The 21,109-nt window shown below is 36.0% G+C and overlaps 1 protein-coding gene across 2 annotated transcripts in view; it reads right to left on the bottom strand.

Moving 5' to 3' along the window:
* The window catches only part of LOC145247324 (glutathione reductase, mitochondrial-like), a 63,154-nt gene that overhangs the window by 23,013 nt on the left and 19,032 nt on the right, over nucleotides 1–21,109 (bottom strand). For both annotated transcript variants that reach the window (XM_080108971.1, XM_080108972.1), the window contains exons 5-8: nucleotides 14,050–14,182; nucleotides 11,009–11,063; nucleotides 8,648–8,747; nucleotides 2,521–2,607 (exon numbers count right to left, since the gene is read on the bottom strand). In XM_080108971.1, the coding sequence (XP_079965097.1) occupies nucleotides 2,521–2,607; nucleotides 8,648–8,747; nucleotides 11,009–11,063; nucleotides 14,050–14,182 (375 nt within the window). The remainder of the gene's footprint in view (nucleotides 1–2,520; nucleotides 2,608–8,647; nucleotides 8,748–11,008; nucleotides 11,064–14,049; nucleotides 14,183–21,109) is intronic.

Raw genomic sequence — 21,109 nt, 5'->3', positions numbered from 1 at the left:
GGTTCCCCAGCTGCATGTAATTCCCATTAGAGGAGATGATAAAATTAGGTTTTGCAGCTTTTGCTTAGAGATGTCAACGTCCTCCTACATACAGTGTCTGGTATTCCTAAATGGTCACACATCTGGTACTGACTGCTTAATTTCGGTGAATATGCCGTATAAACGTATAAGCACATGGATTAATTACTATCAATTTGCCAAAACAGTTTACGACATGTAGCATTTGCTTCTTTGCTTCCAATTATGTTTCCGGTAGCAACTGATATTATCTCAATCACAGTAGATGCAGAACAGCTAAATGGTAGAGGAAGGCGAACTAAAACACAGGAGAAAGTAATAAGAATGAATTTAAGAGGAAGAGGGCTAAATAAAGATCTGGCCAGAGATACGTTAGTTTGGAAATTAATTTCTAAAAGCCGCCCGACACATGCCAACATGTAAAACAGATTTTAAACTGATGATGATTTAAGGTTAGAAGCTTACTAAACAAGTAATATTGCAAATAAGGTGCAGGACAATCATAGGATAGGTTTTCATAGTGACTTATTCAGCCATGTTAGATTTAGTGCAATGTTGGTTGGTTGGTTGTTTTTGTTTTACGGCATATCAACCCTTTTCGGGTTATTTAATGCCGAATCCAAAGATTTTGAAGAAAAAATTTTTAATAGAATATATTTGTTGTTTTCAAGTCGGTTTCTATTTAACCCATAGTGGAGACCCTAACAGGTACTACCACTCCAGGTCAGAGTAGACCTGGGAGCAATGGTAATTAAAGGGTGGCTCCACATTCCCCAAAGCCCGCAAGCTGGGGCCTCGCCACTGGATATAGTTTAAGGTCATATCCAGGACCCCCATTGAGGGACTTTTACCCTCTGCAGGGAGGCAGTCAGTGTATTCTAATGCCCCACCAACAGGTCCGTAGTGCAATGTTATGTGGGAAAATCTTCCAATCGCAACAGATTGTCAGTCAGTTTTGTCAGTGGAAGTTTTGTAAACACATTGATAGTTGCAGAAGTCATCATCATAGTAAGTTCAATTGACCTGCATCATTTTTTTCTCTCTTCATCTTCTCTACTGTTAAAAGCGAACATCATAGTTGTGACGATGTGTGTGAGGATTGCTTTCTTCTACATTGTTTAATAATCCAATCACCACTGCAAAGAAACTTCCTTTCTTCATGTACTTAACATCAAATAAAATTTTCATGTGCTTAGTTAATAATTTCTATTTCATGAAAGTAAATTATTTAAAGTTGAAAGAGCACACAGAATGGCCACTTTGTATTCATGCAGCTAGCCAGTTTATTTTCTTCTGTTTTTTTCTATTTTTTTTTTTTTTTTTTTTTTTTTTACACGGTGGTCACCACTTATCAAGGCCCGGAAGCCACTCAGGGACGAGGGTTATTGCAAGTACAGTACGTTAGTGTGAAGATTTAATGAAGTGTTTACTTAAGGGGGCGATTCATTAGGAATTTGTTTACGTTGGACTTGAAGACATCCAGGTTGTAGTCAGGTGGGAAGCAGGCAGACAGAACAGAGTTCCACAGGCATGCAGTTCTAAGAAAGAAGCTTTGTTCATGGAATCTACGTTTTGATTTAGGCACAGATAAAGAGTGGGGAAAATTATTGACAGTAGATTCAGCTAGACGGGTGTTTTTCGTGAAAGATTGGCGAGGGGGAACCAGAGATTGGAGTTCAGACGAACACCTGCCATGGAAATAACGATTTAATAATTTCTTTTTTTCAACAACAGGAAAGACGTTTACTCTTAGTATTAGCAGCAGCAGTAATTCTTTCTTCTCTTCACTGACAATCCAAACAAACAAAAGATAAACTGACATAGGTTTAAAACACATGCAGATGACGTGGAAGCAAAAAATGAACTCATCTCTGAGCAAAAATCTCAGTCCTTTGACTTAGCCATTCTGGACTGCCAACGGCATCCCCCTTTGCATAATCATGACCCTCACCTCAAAATTCAAACGGTTCCAGATTTGTGGTCATAATTTCCTTACGGCAGGCACATGCTAATTGTGTCCACATATCCCTTGGTCTTTCTGCATTGTCATAACAAAAAAAAAAAAACAAACAAAAAAACACCTCGACATGGTTTCAGGCTTGCGCCCACTGTTTCCTTGCAGCAGAAAAATGCTAATTGTCTCAACTTATCCCTTGGTCCTTCTGCACTGTCATAACAACAACAAGAACAACAACAACAACAACAAAAAACACACCTCGAAATCAAATGGCTTCAGGTTTGTGTGTGTGCAGTCCATTCTCTTACAGTAAGCACATGCCAATCATTGTCGCTCTTCTTTGATGGCTACAACTTGGTAATCTTCAAATGCTATGTCAATAAACACTTGTCACAAATTGTTCCATTAACTAATCAAATCATATCACTTCATTATATTCAACCCTCTCATAATATCATCCTGACAATATATTTATCGCATTAAATTTATCCTTGAGTGAATTTTAACATTGATAAAATGTGACTCATCAAGTAAATGGTTCTTACATGGGTTTGTTTGTAGATATGGATGCCCGATTCTTCAGCATGTGTAGTTACAGAAGTACTGATCATGTCATCAAACGACCTGAGGACCTAGAAAATAAAATAAAGATCATTTAATGATATGCAATCTACAAAGTAAAGAAAATAACTTTTTTTAAATCCAGTGAATAAGAAAGGTTCCCTGTCAAAAAAAAAAAAAAAATCACATAAAAATGTCTATATAATAAAAATGTCTATATAATAAAAATATCTATATAATAAAAATGAATGTACATGTCACTACAAAAATCAAGTGTGCAGTTCTAGTTTTCATGAGTAAACAAGTGGCAGCTTAATCTTAATAACATCTAATAATAATAAAAAAGAAAGAAAAGAATAATCATGGCTGCGAATTTAATTTATGAGAAAAGAAAGAGAGGCTTAAACTTAATAACTGATAATAAAAAGAAAGGAAAGAAAATTTTCTCTTATTATTAGTAGTAATAGTAGTATTGTTAGTAGTAATAGTAGTATTGTTAGTGGTAATAATAATAATAAGAGCAGTAATATTATTATTAGTAGCAGTAGTAATAGTTGTCAGTGGTAATATTAATATTATTAGTAGTAATTTAATTATCTTCTTTTACTTTTAATATAGATACAAAAATATTCCCTCATTATCAGTTGTAATAATAGTATTGTTAGTAATAATATTATTATTAGTAGTAGTATTAGTAATTTAATTTTTCTCGTTTTTCTTATCGATTAGTTTTATTCTATGGGACTTATCTAGTTTATGATACAATCTCTGACAACTTTGTGTTGGCATCTTCCGGCAGGTTACATAAGCAGCTAGAAGATGCCGAAGTAATTATACAATTAGTTGTCAGAAGACAACAAGTTTCAATGAAACTGTGAAATTCATTTAATGAAGAAAAATTTTTTAAATCAAAAATCACTTTCAACATGCTATGTCCATGTGAGATCTCTCCCCTAACTCATGTTAAGAATGGCTTTCTAAATAGAAGCCCATTCTTAACATGGGGAATGATGTGTATTGAATTAATTATTTACCAATCTTTGTTTCAGCATCTTGCAGCTGCTTACATAACCTGCCAAACACAAAATTGCTTGGATTATAAATTGGATAAATACCTGTCAATTAGTGTTTTTATCCGTTTTCTTATTGATTAGTTTCATTTCGATGATTTCAAGTAGTTAATAGGAATTAAATTGTCGCGTGATAATAAAAAGAAAGGAAAGAAAATATTCTCTTATTATTAGTAGTAGTAGTAGTAGTAATAGTGAACAACTGAAGCCGGCTAGTTTTGGATTGCAATAGAAAAATGCGAGCATGAAAAGTAATATGGTTAAGCTTAAACATGGAAGTTGGTTGTTTTTGTGTTATGGTATTGTCGTGACTCAGTCTTTCTTTATCGCCCTCACCCTTCCCTTTCTTTGGAGGGGACAACTTGTGAATCTTCACCGCTAACACCGGGAACTGGCCTTTCTCACTTTTCCATGGGTTGACAACCTCGAGGGTGTAACTGCTATTCGCCTCCACCTTTCTGTCCGTGACGTCAGACCTCCGCTGTAAGTTTTATCCTTTATTTTGTTTCCACATTAGGACTTTGATTAATTCTCATTTTCTATTTTGTTAGTATTTTGGACTTATTCAATTTCGACGTATTTTAAGCACTTTCTGCTTCCCCCTTCCACACTGAACTAACCTCACACTAATACTACTTTATTCTTTCTTTCTGTTTTTCAGTTTTTACCTTCTTCATTGTTAATAAACCTGTTGATTCAACGGCAAAATGTCTTCAGAGTTTTAATTTTGGAGAAGTGTTTATACTTTCCCTCGTAAGATTTAAAACACTCTAAACAATGGAGTACATGGTCTTTGCGGGATGGAACAGGTATATAAATCCTTTTCAGATTATTTAATGCCGAATCCAGTTATTTTGAAGAAAAAATTTTTAACAGAAATTATTTGTTTTTTTCCAAGTCAGTTTCTATTTAACCCATAGTTGAGAACCTAACAGGTACTACCATTCCGGGTCAGAGTGGACCTGGGAGCAATGGCAATTAAAAGGTGGTTCCACACTCCCCAAAGCCCGCAAGCTGGGGTCTCACCATCGGATATAGTTTAAGGTCATATCCAGAACCTTAAACATGGAAAAGTAAAGGACTAGTTGTTAAAGCTGGGAAAGCAAAGGACAAGATATTCTAGTAAAAAATATAATAAATTTATAACTTAAAATATTGCAGCATTAAGAATTGATTATATAACGTTCAATTGAATTAAAAAAAATTCTAATGCTGCAATATTTTAAGTTATAAATTTATTATATTTTGTACTAGAATATCTTGTCCTTTTCTTTTCCAGTTTTAACAACTAGTCCTTTACTTTTCCATATTTAAGCTTAACCATATTACTTTTCATGTTCGCATTTTTCTATTGTAATCAATGATTTTCCAGACTTCCAGTAAATTCACTTGCTCTTTGTTTTATTTCAGTCTTTTTTTTTTTGCCCCATAAACATAACATACACATGTAAAACAATGTATGGCACTCGTCTGCTTTCATTCTCTCTGTTTCACTTGTTACTTCTCTTTTTATGACAGCAGTGAATTAGTAGTAACATTAGTCACTGAAGCGACATTGTTGCTATGGAAACCAGTCATAAAAAACGTCGCTCAACTTCTTACAAATTTTTACGATTTTGAACACCAGAAAATTCATCATAACTTTTGTTTTACTGAACGAAAATTAAAAATTTTTTTTTCACAATATAGCTGAGAAGGTGATCTATAATCTGTAATAATTGTTTGAAATTTGGTCAAAAAATGAGTAAGCGGTGAAGCTTTAAAGCAGTTCTAAATGACTAAAACTGCCACTTAACCACGTGTTTGAATGATTAAGTACATTTTAACATTTTAATTCATACGTGTTGAATCCTGAGGAAATTCCACAATTTATTTTCTTCTATTTGCATGATTTACTGTTAATGATAATATCTGAAATAATTGTAATGCATGAAAGTACTGCTTATACTCTGGATTTCCATAGGACAACAAATGCGATGTACAAAAAGCCAAATGTTAACCCACTTTTTAGCAACCTTTAGCTAACTCAAACTTTGAAGGATTTTTTTTTTTTTTTTTTACATGGGGGTCATCACTTATCAAGGCCCGAAGGCCACTCAGGGATAAAGATTATTGCATGTACAGTAATCAATGAGATAGTATTGTAGTAATCATTAGTATTGGGGGTTTTGATCGAGTGTCTTACAAAAGGGGGCGGTTTGTCAGGAGTTTGTTTATATTGGACTTGAAGACGCCCAAGTTGTAGTCAGGTGGGAAACAGGCAAGCGGCAGAGAATTCCACTGGCATGCAGTTCTAAGAAAGAAGCTTTGCTCATGGAATCTACGTTTGGATTTAGGCACAGAGAAAGAGTGGGGAAAATTATTGACAGTAGTTTCAGCCAGACGGGTGTTTCTTGTGAAAGATTGGCGAGTGGGGATGAACGGATCAAGTGCTACAAGTCTTCAATAAAAACCACCTTTAATAAACACCATCTTCACCAGTCATCGTAACTGAGAGTAAGCTTACAACAAAAGCCGGCTATAACCGAGCAACAGACACCAAACCGAGAGAATGGCTCAAATATGCCTGTTTATATAATTTGAGTCCAAATTGTGATTGTTTACTTTATTCATTTATTTTTTTTTTAACTTTAGTTCACCCCCAAAACAAGGCAAGTTTCACCGAGGCGTAAAGACATGAATTAAAGGAAATATTGCTAAGCTGGGAGTTGTGCAGTGAGCTACGTTCACACTGCATTTAAATTTCTGCATATCCCAAGAGTCGGAAAAACAGGGAGCAGGAAGTGAATTCCAAAAAAAGAAGAGTAGGAAGACCTCCGACATTTGAAGACCTCGACAGTGAAGGCGTGAACTCTTTATATCTGACAGGTTGATTGGGGGCATTTACATAGAAGGGGAAACCAGTGCGGCACACTCATCAGCGCACATTCCATGAAAGCATTCGTAAAACAAGTACAGGAATACAATGCCATAGTGATGAGACAGATGCTGGAGCTTGTTAGATAGCATGAGACCTATTTAGATTAGAGACGTTTATTCGGACTGTCCAGACGGAAGAGGCTAGTGATTGGTGCACCAGCCAAGATGCGATAACAATTATTTAAATTATTTGCATAAATGAATGTGCTTCATTTCACTGTCCCGGATGTTTGTCTACAACCACGTCTTTCAGATCGTCACTGACCCATTTCTATTGCAGACTTGGCATACAAGTCAGTTGTGTTTCGATGTGTGACGAAACAAAACAATCATATTCCGAAAATCATGTAAAGTGATCAAATATTTTTATTTATATAAAGAAAGTCGTTTTAAATCGATTAATGGAATTCGTAGACATTACAATACCTCGTAAGTATGAAGCAATGCTGAGTTATCTTCCCTTTGTTTGAGTAATTTTTAAAAATGGCGGGAGAGACAGTCATTTTTTGAATATTCATAAAATTTGATTATATGTGGAATTCTGGACAAGAACCAAAGATTTAATGATATTAAGAAAAAAGAATATCTCTTCTTCAGCAAAAATAATTGGTACTCATAGAATGGGCGTTATCACTGGGGGCAGTAAACAATTCATTATTCATATAAGCTCGACTGCAATAAAAGGTTTGATCCTTGCACAGAATTGCCCCTAAATTAAAAAATGTTAAAAAACAAACATCCAGTAAAATCTATATGATGTACTTATCTGTGATGAAACACAAATATCATATTCCAAATATCATTTACATCGAATTCGATTATATGAGGAAAAAATTGTTCTTTCTTCAATAAAAATAGTTTGTAGAATGGCATCTACACTTAGAATTGCGAGTTCTAGCTAAGAATGTATTCAATGGTCGCTATATTATGTTCTTTGTTAACTATTTTTTATTTTGGCAAGAAACACATTTTCTTTTGTTTATTAAAATGTTAGATGAAAGTACAGAATAGTTAACAAAGCCTTTCTCTTCATGTTAAGAATAGCTTTCTAAATAACCATTTAGAACACTATTCTTAAAATGGAGGGTGGGGAACTATGCTAAAAATATTTCATGAGCATTTATAAAAAAAGAAATCATTTTAATTATAATACATATATTTGCAATAAAAAATAAAACAGTTTTCAATGAAAAAAAAAATTTCCTAATTTCTTAAGTGTTGATCAAGATTTTCGTATGTGATACAACAAAGTGGTTATCACACTTCACTGCTGAACACATTTTTAACTAGAAATAGTAATTCTTGATTGTTATGCTATTATAATTGCCATTATCAGTTCACTATCTCTTAAATAATATTTTTTTATTTTATTCACTTAAAATGGTAAAGATTAAATGTGTATTAAAATTACATTAAAATAAAGAGAATGCAAGTTCTCTTAAATCAATAGGATGACAGAATCTAAAACCTCTTTTGTATTTTAGGTCATCAAATTGTCATATCAAGGGAAATAACTTATCTCAACCTATTTTAGAATACTGAAACCCATTTCATTCGAAATATACAAGAATAAAACCAGAATTAACCAATATTTTTTCCAATTAAAAATTGAAATTACTCATTGATTATGTAAAATCGGCGCTTCTACACTATTGAAACGAAATTTCGGAAATCATCAAACTGAATTTCACAAAAACAATGGTATGTACATATTCCTCATATTTTTAAAATGATTATATCAAAAAATTACAAAAATCGATAAGGTAATTATTTATTAAAGAAAATGAAAAATAGAATTTGATGACAACGATTGTAAAACACAAGAGAATTCAAAAAGGAGGTTATTTTCCGTTTTGATTTAAACAAGATGTTAGAAATTTTTCACCTGATAACAAAGTTTTTTTGTTTAATAATTCACTAATATTTAAGTAATTCCGACTGCATAATTTGGAAGCTACCATTGTAACTTATTAGAATGGACAAAAAAAATCAGTTGAAACCATTGTTTTTTATCTGGAAAACTCCATTTATCGACTACAAAATCTCGTCCCAATTCTGTAGAAGCGCCGTAAAATCTATTATAATGTGACAAATCTTCTCCTCATATATGAGACTTGCTTACCTTGTCATGGCGGATTAACATGGATGTGTCTGAACCCAAAGCATTAAAAATGCCAGCAATTTCAATTGCAATGTAACCAGCACCAACTACAACGGCTTTCCTGAAAAAAAATTAGTTTTAGAAAATAATCTTGTTTGTTGGTATGTTGAAAACTTCAGATGGTGGAAAGATGGGAGAATGAGAATAGGAAGGGTTAAGTGGTTCAAGGAAGGGGAAGCGTGGGGAGCAAGAGACTAAAGTAACAGCTGCAGTAGAGGAGGAGAGTAAGAGAATGGCATAAATGAGGGAAACAATGGATCAACAAGCCACGAGTGTGTGGTCCCCCTCTGGTGCTGCATGTGAGATGACGCTACAAAAAATAGTGAAGAAATGATGAACGTGAAACGTGTGAAGGACCAATGTTGTCTTCACATTTTGGCCAAGTTTCAGAAAAATGTAACGGATGGGGCAAAAGTTATGGGGTAAAAAGTGTCATTTTTTTTGCAATTTTGGGGCCACGGTGAAAAACCATTATATATTCAGACATATCAAGTTTTTGTTAAGAAATATGAAAAAAAGAGCCACAAAAAGGGGCGTTTTTAGCATTAAAAGTCCCCGGGGACGCGAACCAGAATTTTGCCAGGGTCATCCATATTGGATTTATATTAAGAACAATGGGCTCCACATTTTGGCCAAGTTTCAGAAAAATCTAATGGATGGATCAAAAGTTATGGGGCAAAACATGTCATTTTTGGTCATTTTTTTTTTACCTCTTTTGAACCCCTGGGGACGCAATGGAAATTTTCACAAAAACATTTTTTTCACTGTGCACATCTATTTAGCGGAATACAATTTGTGGCAAAATTTCAGGAAAAACTAATGGACAGTTATCTGGCAATCGTCCGAACTAACGGACGCATGGATACATAACAGACGCCACTGAAAACATAGGTCCCTCTCCGACAAATCAGGGGACCAATATCTAATCGGTTGTCTGTCTGGTTAGTTACCATGGCTACAAGGGTTTTGATTCAATAATATAGTTTTATAGTTGATGTAGCAGGGTTAGTTGCCCTGAGGGAGACCAAGGAAAGCATGGAAGTATGAACTTTAGAGAAAGAGGGAAAAATAAAGACGTGGTCAGAGATAGGTTAGTTCGGGAGTCAATTTCTAAAAGCTGTCCAATGCATGTTGGCATGTAAAATGGACGTTAAACCAAGCATGATGTTGAAGAAGCTAACATGGTTCAATCCATTATCCTACTATTTATTTCTAGAATGTGTGCTGGCACCAGTCTGTCTGAGAAACTATATTGTTTTTCTGCTATAAATGCAGCACGTAAGGTGTTATCTCTTTAATCAACAAGGACGAGGGGTACTGCTATTGAACGCAGTGAGCAGTTCACTTCGTATTTCATTTTCACTATGTAAGAGAAAAGCGGTTTCAGAATTTTTGAGATGAGGCTTGATAAATTTGTATTATTCGGACTATCATTCCCATTTTTGACAACTAGAAGGACTTGTATCTTGACATTGCCTGGGAGGATCGTAATAAAAATGATTTCACAATATAGGACATCCATACGTCTCACTTCTTAAAAAAAAAATTATAATATTACTAAATTGGAAAAAGTTTTCATTTGTTTTTGTTAGTATTAGCACGAACCACACCAAGTGGTAACAGTGTAAATGAATATATACTCGAGAGTCAAAACAATGAAAAGAATATTGTGTTGTCATAGCCGTATATATCATTTTATTATAAATTATTTTTCACTGTAGCTTAGTCTTAGTGTGATTCCACATTTAACAATGCACTTATTTCCTTTCAAAGAAAAGACAATTTCTGTGTAGCCCAACTCACAATCAGAAATATTTTCAATTTCTTCTGTGCCCGCTTTTCCTTTGGTTGGATACAACCAGCAACGTTTGCCATTCACATGCACCATTAAAAACATACAGCACCAGCACATGTTTACACTCTGGAGGTTCCAAAGTTCAACTATTAGGTTCCTAAATTCTAAAAAAGATACACTCGAAGAAGATCAGAGGTTAAATCGACTGAAACGTTGAGAGTACAGTGTAACCCGGATATAAGAGACCCGAATATATATATATGTATATATATATATATAAACCGGATATAAGAGAGATTTTCTCTAGTCCCAAATTAGAGCCTGTCTTAATGTACAGTGTAATCCCGATATAAGAACCCGGATATAAGAGAGCTGGAGAGATTGGAGAAGTAGTCTCTTATATCTGGGTTATATTGTATAACAATCAAGATGAGGATAGCCATGCAAATAATCTGCAAGCAAAGTTAACAGTGTTTAAATGAATTCTAAAAGTAATGAAGAGGAAAGCTGGTTTTAAAAATACAAACTTTGGTAATTGTTCCAACTCAAAGAAACCATCACTCGTGATTCCATATTCAGCACCTAAAAATAGAATTAGATTATATAAGACATCAAAACATAAACCGTTATATAATAACAAGAACGTAAGTTAGTCATGAGACTCGATACATTTGCCTGACAATGTAAGGATGGACCACTAAATTGTGCATAGTCGTCATTATTATTAAAGAGCATTACATGTATGTATATCAAATTTGAAAAAAATCGAAGGCTACAATTCTGAAAAATTTTGACCAGGATAGAATTTTGCAAGTTCAAGGTAATACAGGGTGACCCCAAAAAAAACCAAAAGCTAAATAGAGGCCATCTAGAACATATGCAGTAGAACGGAGAAAAAAAAGGCCTAGTGTTTTGATGTGATGTTTTGAATATAATAAACTAGTTATGACCAGAGTTTCATTTCATTTGGACAAAACACTAAGAAACGGGGCCTAATTAGAGTTGGGGCCCGTTTTTTTGGGTCACGCTGTATAAGTTGTATTAAAAAAAACAAAAAAAACAAACAAACTAATTCTCTTCTTGTTCACTCATACTATTCAGAAAGTAATTCGCAATTGTATTTTTCAATCAATTGTATTTTTCAATCAATTGTATTTTTCAGTCAATTGTATTTTTCAATCAATTGTATTTTTCAATCAATTGTATTTTTCAGTCAATTGTATTTTTCAGTCAATTGTATTTTTCAGAGAACTGAATCTTCAACCTTCAGGAGAATATCACTTTTATAACTGATTTTTTTCAAGCACCATTTTGTACTTCACTTTTTTTATTTTCTTTCTTTGAAGATTGTAATGTTGAGTATGGGGCAGCTAAACCAGCCGCCAATATTTCCCTTGCTTTTTTTTAAACCAACCGAAAGCTCTTTTTAGCATTCCTCATTGTCCTTTTAATTGCCCCTTTAATTTTTAGTATTCCTCATTATCCCTTGAACATGATATGGGAACCGTTAATTATAAATAATAGATAATATATACAGTAACAAGTAAACAATAATAACAACTATATATATATATAAAAATCAAAGTGTCTGTCTGTGTGTCTGTTTGTGTACATTTCCCTACACAATATCTCTGTCAATTTTCAGTCTACAGACTCGAAATTTGATATACAGGGTACTGAGATTTGAGAAAATCTTTGTAATCGGTTTTTGGCCAGAAATTTGGCTGTTAAGGGGTCAAAATTCAACGATTTGACCTTTGAGAACTCTATCAAACTCCTCTGCCAATTTTGGGTCTAAAGAATTGAAATTTTAGATATAGGTTCCTTGGACATGGATCTAACTTAACTTGATTTGAGCCCAAAACAATAAATGTTAAGGGGTCATAATAGGGGTCAAAGTTTTAAAAATATTGACCGCTGCGGTCTCTACCAAATTACTCAGACAATTTCTGGTCTAAACATTTGAAATTTTACATAAAGAGTATTCAGAGATAGAGCAAGCTTTTTACTCAGTTTGGGTTGAAAATTTGAGCTACTAATATATAAATGTATGTATGTATGTTTGTATGTCTGCCTAAAACTTTCGACAGAGGCGATGGATTTTCACAAGATCAGTATCGTTTTTTTAAGCTCAACCCTTCAGATGACAAATATCGAAAAATTGGCTAAAAACATTAATTTCTTCACCTTCAACAGGGCACTTTTCTAATTTTTTGCCGATATTGTTGAAAGTCATCGCCTCTTTTCGATTGTCTAGCCTTAATTTAAACCTACGTCACTTCCAGTTTAGTGGTGGTCGTAACAGCAAAGATGTCACATTTTTTTCGCGTTCTTTTCCTCCTTTATGGTACGGGTTCAAGCCTGACTTCCTACTACCACTTTTTTTTTGTTTTTGCTCACCATACACCTCAAAACACCCGGGCAACGCCGCGCTGAAATGCTAGTATATATATATATATATATATATATATATATATAGTGATAATAATTAGTAAAAAATAGTGATATATACAAGTAGAAATAAAATACGTTTAAGGCTGCATCAGCAAACACAGATTATAAATTGCTGGAAATGTCAGAGTTTGTGATATGAAAGGCATCCAACCAGAAAAACATGGCAGCCAGTGAAAAGTTTAGCAGACCTTAAGCAGTGGCAAATATACACAGTAAATCGCTACAATTGTGACAAATTTTTATAAGCATTTGTAATATGAGGAAAGTGGGGGGGGGGGCTTTGTTGATGTTTTTTTTGCTTGAATTAAACCGAATTAAATTGGCGCCAAGCGTTTTCACTGACAAAGTTCGTTTTTATTTTTAAACAAAAGTACTGGATGAATTTATATAATTTTTGGTATCCTATCTTTTTTTTTTTTTAACCTAACAAGTAAGTACACAGTAAACTTTTTTGTGCTATTTTCTTTATTTTACCTTTTATTAACAGTTTTTACTACTGGAGGGAAATTAGATATTCACCGAGATTTCTTTTTTAAAACAAAATTTAAATCTTTATAAAATATGTCAGGTGTGTTTGAAAGCCAAATTATGTATATTTTTTTAATATTGCATGTAATTTGGCTTTCAAGCGCACCTGACGCTTCTATAACGGAACTTACACGCGACATTAAATCTTTATATTATCATAGATGTTAAAATTATGAACACGGCTGTGATACATTAAATAATAATAATAAAAAAGCAATTTCTTGAATAATGTATTCAACAGTAAACATGAGGCTGGAGACAGAACTCAAGCAGTGGTGAATGGACACAGTAAATCTCCACAATCGTGATCACTAGTAATGGAAACTTAAAATTTTCTTATTTGTATATGAAAATCGCTCCAGACAAGGCGTGAAGCCATTTAATCTAAGGAACTAAAAAAATAAAAAAAAATAAAATATACTTCAGGATCAAAATCCAGCCAAGGATAAATGTAAGATGGATAGATCCCAACCTAGAAAGCAGCAATTCTTCCCCCTTATAAAAACAGTCAGTGTTGAAGCACTATCAAAGGAAATGTACATGATAAACCTGGATAGTGAGTGACTGAATGAAGCGTGTACCTTACCTGGTATTGCCGGAACAGTGGGGTGACCTCCAGTCGCAATAAGGATGTGAGGAGCAAAATACTTTTTATCATTTACCTCCACACATCGATCTTCCGTAAATTTTGCATGACCAAGAATTTTGTCCACTTTCGACTGAAATCAAAAATAGTCGACATGATTTAACTTTTGATAACCTTTAAATTAAGTGATAATAAATGCACTCTACCTCTATAAGAGCCAGATACGTCCTAAAATGAAGTACTATTGCTATATCTGGGAAGGAGCTGCTCAGAACACACTATTTTGCCTTGACAAAATTCAAAACTAGCTTCGAAACCTAGTAAGTGATGCCCTTTTCTCTTCCCTGCAACCTTTTTCCCCACAGCAAATCTCTGTAATCCTAAAAGTAAACTAAAGGCAGTTGTTTGTGTGTTTGTACAGCTAAAAGTTAAAAACTATTAAATAAACAACCACAAAGTTGGTATATTCTTGATTAGCATGCCCTGGATGAATAATATAAAAATTTTTTTTAAAAATGATTTATTTTTTGTGGGGTTAACTTGGCTAAATTTTATCAGTGTCGGCCATTTCACGTACTTATTTGGAAAGAATATGCTGACTCACTCTTCAGGGAATCTATTATATAAAGCAAAGTTATGTGTGTATATGTCTAGAGAGGAATGGGTTTGGCAGAGGAAAAAGAACACAGGAAAATGAGAAAGATAGAGAGACAAGTAGAAAGAGTTAAAGAGAAAGAGGAAGAGATTAATCTAAACATGACTATGCAATTCCTACAGCTACATACCTAGAAAATAAATCTATTAAACCTGACAGCGATATGTGATAAGTAGCAGAGAAAAGCAACCTTAGTAGAAGTTAGAATCCAAATATACCCAATGAACTAAGTGCAAGATACAAACAATTGCACTTAAAGTGGCAGTTAGAATCTTAAAAAGATCCCTCAGTTGGAATATATGAATATTTAGCATCTGGTATGATGCCCCATCCCTCAGCCAACATTCACATCTGTGGAGATTTTGTTATGATTTCTCCCTCTCTTATGACCTAAATCAGATTGTTAATGAACCTATTTGGATACCCAATGCTAAGATTTTTTTCTAACAACAGGCCCTGCAATGTGTTCATCCTCTGCTAGAATTTTCTGATAACTCAGTTGTCTCAACAAAGATAAAAACAAAGTATAACAAACCCAAATTTCCCTCTCCATAAAACAGTGTACTTGATGACTGACTGGGACAGTTTCCGAATGTTCATATCGGAACTACTCCTACACACTATGTTTAAAAACAATGCGGCTGATATAGCATCTGACATAACTAATGGTTTAACTATCGGCGTACACGGCTAAAGTAGTATTTCATCAGTTGCGCTTTATTTTTATTATTTTATTTACTACCATCTTCAAAACAGTAACTATAATAATAAGCTTGTTTTCGGGCCAAGGCTGAAAGTGTAGTATCTGTTCTGATGCTGCACGTTCATGTTAACATAACGAATATACAATATATAATAAAAACACAGACACATGCACACACATACACAAAGCAAAAACACACCCATGCAAGAAAAAAAAGCAAACACACACGCCATTATAGAGATCTTTTATAATCAAGCTATGTCATCTGTATAATATGCTGAAGCATTTTGTGTACAATACAACTCTTCACCACTTCTTTAAAAAATGTGATTGTCTGATCGTCAAAAAATGTGACGTAAAAAAGCATGTAAAAAAAAAAAATTCATGAACATCAAACTAAATTAAATACACTTTCTTTACCTTCAGGCAAAGTGTATTACCAATTCTTTCTGATACAATATTATGATGGAGTCTGTGTTTACACTGAATATCCACAGAATGAAACTATGTCACAAATTCCTACAAGGCTATTTTTTGAGATAGACCAGATATATTCTGAAATTATATTAACCCAAATACACATAAGCATGTTCCTGCTTGAACAAAGGTGCTACAATATTATTATGAGGTATGTGTTCATGGCGAACGTCCATAGAATAAATATATTTGACAAACTTGTACAAAAATATAAATGTACAATTTCCACAGTTCTCACTATGTTTAAATAATATGCTAGTACATTTCATACAACAAAAATGATTGATTTGATGTTGCTAAGGTAAAAAAAAAAAAGAAAATCGATTTTATCCATTTTAAAATGAATTTCTCCAAAATCAACTTCTATTGTCGTGTTGACTAAAACAGTAAAGTTTTAAATAAATACATTTTAAAAAGGTGTTAACGCTTCTTCACTATAAGAGTGAAATTCAAATATCAAAATCTTGAATTTCATTAAAAACCGATAGTATCTACTACTATCAGGTTGGCGACTCTCTTTTGAACTTTGTTTAGGAGTGAGAGACTAGGAGCAAATGTGTACGAGCCTTTTTCAAGTCTCACACAAAACACACATTCATATTTCAAGCTGTCATATACATACGCGCACACAAACATACGCGCCCACGTCCACACATGTACACATATTCACGTTCGCGTACATACACTCACATTCACGTATATATACACACACGCTTACGTATACACATGTACTCACACACGCGAACACAAACACACACATGGACGACGTCACTTCCGCTTTCTAAGGAAATACACATGCGCAAAAGACACTCTAGAAGCGAGTATAAAACATGAGACAAGCTGTTTCTAATCCTCTTTTTAGGACCAACTCTCAACTAGAGAGGTTGGGCGAACAAGCCGCCGCCGTTTCGGCGCGCGCGCACGCGCACCTCACACCCACTTCCTACTATGTATGGGGCACGAGCTAATGACTGTATGTATACATTCTCCCTCTTTCTCTCTCCATCTACTACTGGCCACTAAGAACACCTTCGCGTAGCTGACTACTAACTGATGACAACTCTAATATCCACTCGTTGTCTACACGCTGGACTACCATTCTCAATTTTCCTACAACATTTATTTCTCTTCCCACGCGCGAACAAACAATAGTGACCCGAACTTGAGATGAAAACACATTTCCTATTCTTGCTACAACACCAGTCCTGCAACGGACATTGGTTACATACGCGCGGACATGTTATAACTAAAATGTTCATTTCTTTCAACAGCAAATAAACGACGTTTATCTTATCCATTACTTGAGTCTTTGTTTCCTTCAATTCCCATTCATTTCATTATTCTTTTGTAACGGGATTGGGGTATTTATATATCCTAGTCCCCTACAAATGCACCAGCCCAAATGTGATAACAGTACTCCATACATGGGTGAATCTTTCAGCATTGTAGAGAAAGCCCACCTTCTTCACAGCAGCCTTGGCAATGCTCTCAATGTATCTCTTCCAATTCATGTTCCATGTGAACGTTAGACCGAGGAGTTTAAAAGAAGTACTTTCAGGTAATGTGTTTTTGGTCATTGCTATTGGTGGTAGAGAAGATTTCTTGTGATTATTGAAGGAAACAAGCAGCATTGAATGTGACCAACCATTTTTGTCCCCATTCCACTACGGATTGGAGGTCATCCTCTAGTGTTTCTGCCATTTCCTTAGATATGTGTTCATTTGTAGTCCCCTCGTGCCTATTATAGAGCGTGGTGTCATCAGCAAATATACCCATCCCAGAGACAATTTTATCATTATTATGAATATTAGGAGTAATAAAGGTCCAAGGGTAGACCACGGAAGTATCCACATTAATATCATACTGCTTAGATATACAACAGTCGAGGACAACCTGGATTCTTCTCTTACTTTATGTATTCTTAACAATAAATATTATTAAAAACAATAAATATTATTATTAAAAGTCAATATCATTATTAATAAATATTATTATTAACAGTTATCGTCTGCTCATCCTCGTATCCAAGCATTGGGTCCTGTCGTCAGGTGGGTGGATGCCTATGTGATACATGGCTGTATAGTGTGATTCTATGGCGGAAGAGCCACGGACAGTGCTCACAGGGGAGGGGAGGGAGATGGGTTTGCTCTTGCTCCCTTCTCCTTTTCCCAGCCTCTTCCCTTTTTCTCCTTTCCTCCTCAAAGTAAGCACTGCCACGGTGTACAGCGTTCCTCCACGCCTTCCTGTCCCTGATAGCCTCTTCCCACAAGGAGTGGTCGATGTCAGTTGCTGCCAGAGTGCATTTCAGCTGGTCTTTGTAGTGCATTTTTGGTGTTCACCGTGGTCTGGTTCCTTTTGCCAGTTCTCCGTACATCATTCTCTTGGGAAGCCTTGAATTTTGCATTCTGTGAACATGGCCTGTCCAGCGGTGGAGGTGGCGGATAATAGTGACCTCAACACTTGTGATTTTGGCACGTTCTAGTACCTCAGAGTTGGAGGTATGGCTCTGTCAGGGTATTTTCATAATTTGCCTTGATTTTGTTTGTTGGAAGCGTTTCAGATGTTTTATTTCACTTCTGTCCACGTTTCACAGGCGTACAGGAGTGTGGAGAGGACAGCTGCCTGGAACACCATTATCTTCATGGTCATTGTAAGTGCGTGGTTGTTAAATACGTGACAGTTGAGTCGTCCAAAGGCAGAATGGGCTGCCCTTATTCTGTTCTCCATGTCCTTCTTACATGTAAGAGTAGATGTTCAAATGCTTCCTAGATAAGAGAATCGATCCACCTCCTCTAGTGATTGGTTGTTAATTGTGATAATAAGAGCTGGGAGCATCTGTCCGGCAGATGTTGAACGAGGGTCTTGGTCTTGTCCGTGTTGACCTGCATCCCAAACCTTTCATATGCAGAGTTATATGTGTCTGATAACGACTGCAGGTCCTCTGCCGTCTGACCTGGAGTGGCGTTGTTGTCAGCATATTGTTGTCCTCGCACTTCGCATAAGGTGGTTTTGGCACAGAGTCGTGCGAGGTTGAAAATTCCTCCATCCAAGCGAAATTGCAGGCCAATTGAGGGTATGTCTGGTGGAATCTCGCTGAGCATTGCTGCGATGTACAGCGAGAAACACGGAGTCAAAACACACCCCTGCTTCAGACCACGGTTGATGGAGAATGGGTCTGAAAGAGAGTTCTGATGACAAACTCTTCCAACCATTCTGTCATGGAGGTCACGCACCAGTTCAACGAAGTCGGGTGGACAACCGTATCTTGCGAGGACAGCCCACATGGCAGGTCGTGGCACTTTATCAAAAGCCTTTTTAAGGTCCCAAAAGACGAACATCATGGGCTGTTGCTGTTCAAGGCTTTTCTCCTGCAGTTGCCTTACACAGAAAATCATGTCCACTGTCCTCCGGGAAGGTTGAAACCCGTACTGGGTCTCTGGCAGGACGTTCTCTGCGAGGATGAGCAGGCAGTTAAGGAGAATCTGAGCGAAAATCTTACTCGCGATACTAAGCAATGATATTCCCTGGTACAGGTCTCCCTGTCCCCCTTCTTGAAGATGGTAATGATATTAGTATCACAAAAGTCGCTGGGGAGAGTCTTGGGCTCCCATATTTTTAGTATCAGGAGCATCAAACGATTTCTCAGCTCAGGGCCACCGTGAGTGAGGAGCTCCAGTGGGATGTTATCTGGCCCTGGGGCCTTACCCGGGCTTCATATGTTTCAGAGCCCTGTTGAAGTCCTTGCTGCGTAAAAACTGCGCTAGTCACGTTGGTCAGCGAAGCGCTGGATCTCAACAGTTTTTCTTTGCCACCAGATGTTCTAGGCTTCACGAATCCCTCTTTGGCAGTCTGCTACAGATACCTTGTGAGCACGTTTGTTGGCAGCTGTAGGTTAGCTCTCTGAAATCAGACGTGCTTGACGTTTTGCTTTAATGAGACGAGAGATGATGGCGTCATTCTCATCAAACCAGTCCTGCCTTTTCTTGGTGGTGTAACCCAGTACCTCCTCCATGGCATGGGTCAGGGCGTCTCTGAGGGTGGTCCGTTGGTGCTCTACTGTCGCCTGACTCATGGTCTCTGCAAGGTGTCGTTCACAGGCCTCCCTGAAATACTGTGCCAGCTGTGGGTTGCGGAGCTTGCTACAGTGGAAACGTCGGTTTGGTACGCTATTGAGTGTCCTTTTGAGTGGTCAAATGGTCATCATGGAAAGTCGGGAGATCAGGAGTCTGTGATCCGTACAGCAGTCATCCATCCGGGGCATGGATCGCGTGATGTGGACATCTCCTTGGTCTCTGGCTCTGGTCAGAACGTAGTCCAAGATGTGCCAGGATGTGTTTGGATCCACGTAGTCTTTTGTCGTTTAGGTAGCTGGAAGATGGTTGCCACGAGTTGATGTTCTGCACATACACCTAGTAGGAATTGGCCATTGGTGTTGCAGCTTCCAATGCCGTGGCGGCCAATGATTCCCTTCCACAGGCGGTGGTCCCTGCCTATTTGGGTATTAAAGTCGCCCAGCACAACAAGCTTGTTATTGACAGACACTGCCTGGATGGTGCGGTCAAGCTGGGTGTAGAAGGCAGCTTTGTCTCCATCAGTAAAGGTTAAAGTCGTAGACTGAAATGAGCGTAAGGTGTCTATCCAGCGTGATGGGGATGCAGACAGTCATCAGGCGCTCACTGATGGCTTTGAGAATGAGGTTGTGCTGCTGTACCAGCTGGGAACGGATGGCAAAGCCGACACCATGGATGCGTGGTTCCTCTTGGGCCCTGCTTCTCCAGAAGATGGTGTAGTCTGTTCCAGCCTCCCTAATGTTGCCCTCTTCGGGTAGTTGGGTTTTATTTAGAGCCACCACATCAAATTATACATTATATTAACAGTTATAATTATAAACAATAAATATTATTATCAACCATATGACTATAAACAATAAATATTATTATCAACCATATGACTATTTACAATAAATATTATTATTAACAGTAAATATTATTATTATAAACAATATTATTATTAACAGTTATTATTATAATTATTAACAATAAATATTATTATTAACAATAATTATTAATAACAGTGAGTATTATTACGATAAATAGTAAATATTATTAACAATAAATATTATTAACAGTAAATTATGGTTCAAGCATCATAGAATTTCTATGTGGTCTGACTAATTATTGTTTATTTTAAAAGAATAAAATGGTCACTTTCAGTATATGTTGGGA

This window comes from Euprymna scolopes, chromosome 25 (assembly GCF_053919585.1).
Source record: "Euprymna scolopes isolate OS-2025 chromosome 25, ASM5391958v1, whole genome shotgun sequence".
NCBI lineage: Eukaryota > Metazoa > Mollusca > Cephalopoda > Sepiida > Sepiolidae > Euprymna > Euprymna scolopes.
The sequence above is the reverse complement of the archived record's forward strand: the minus strand, read 5'-3'. Positions and strand labels throughout refer to the sequence as shown.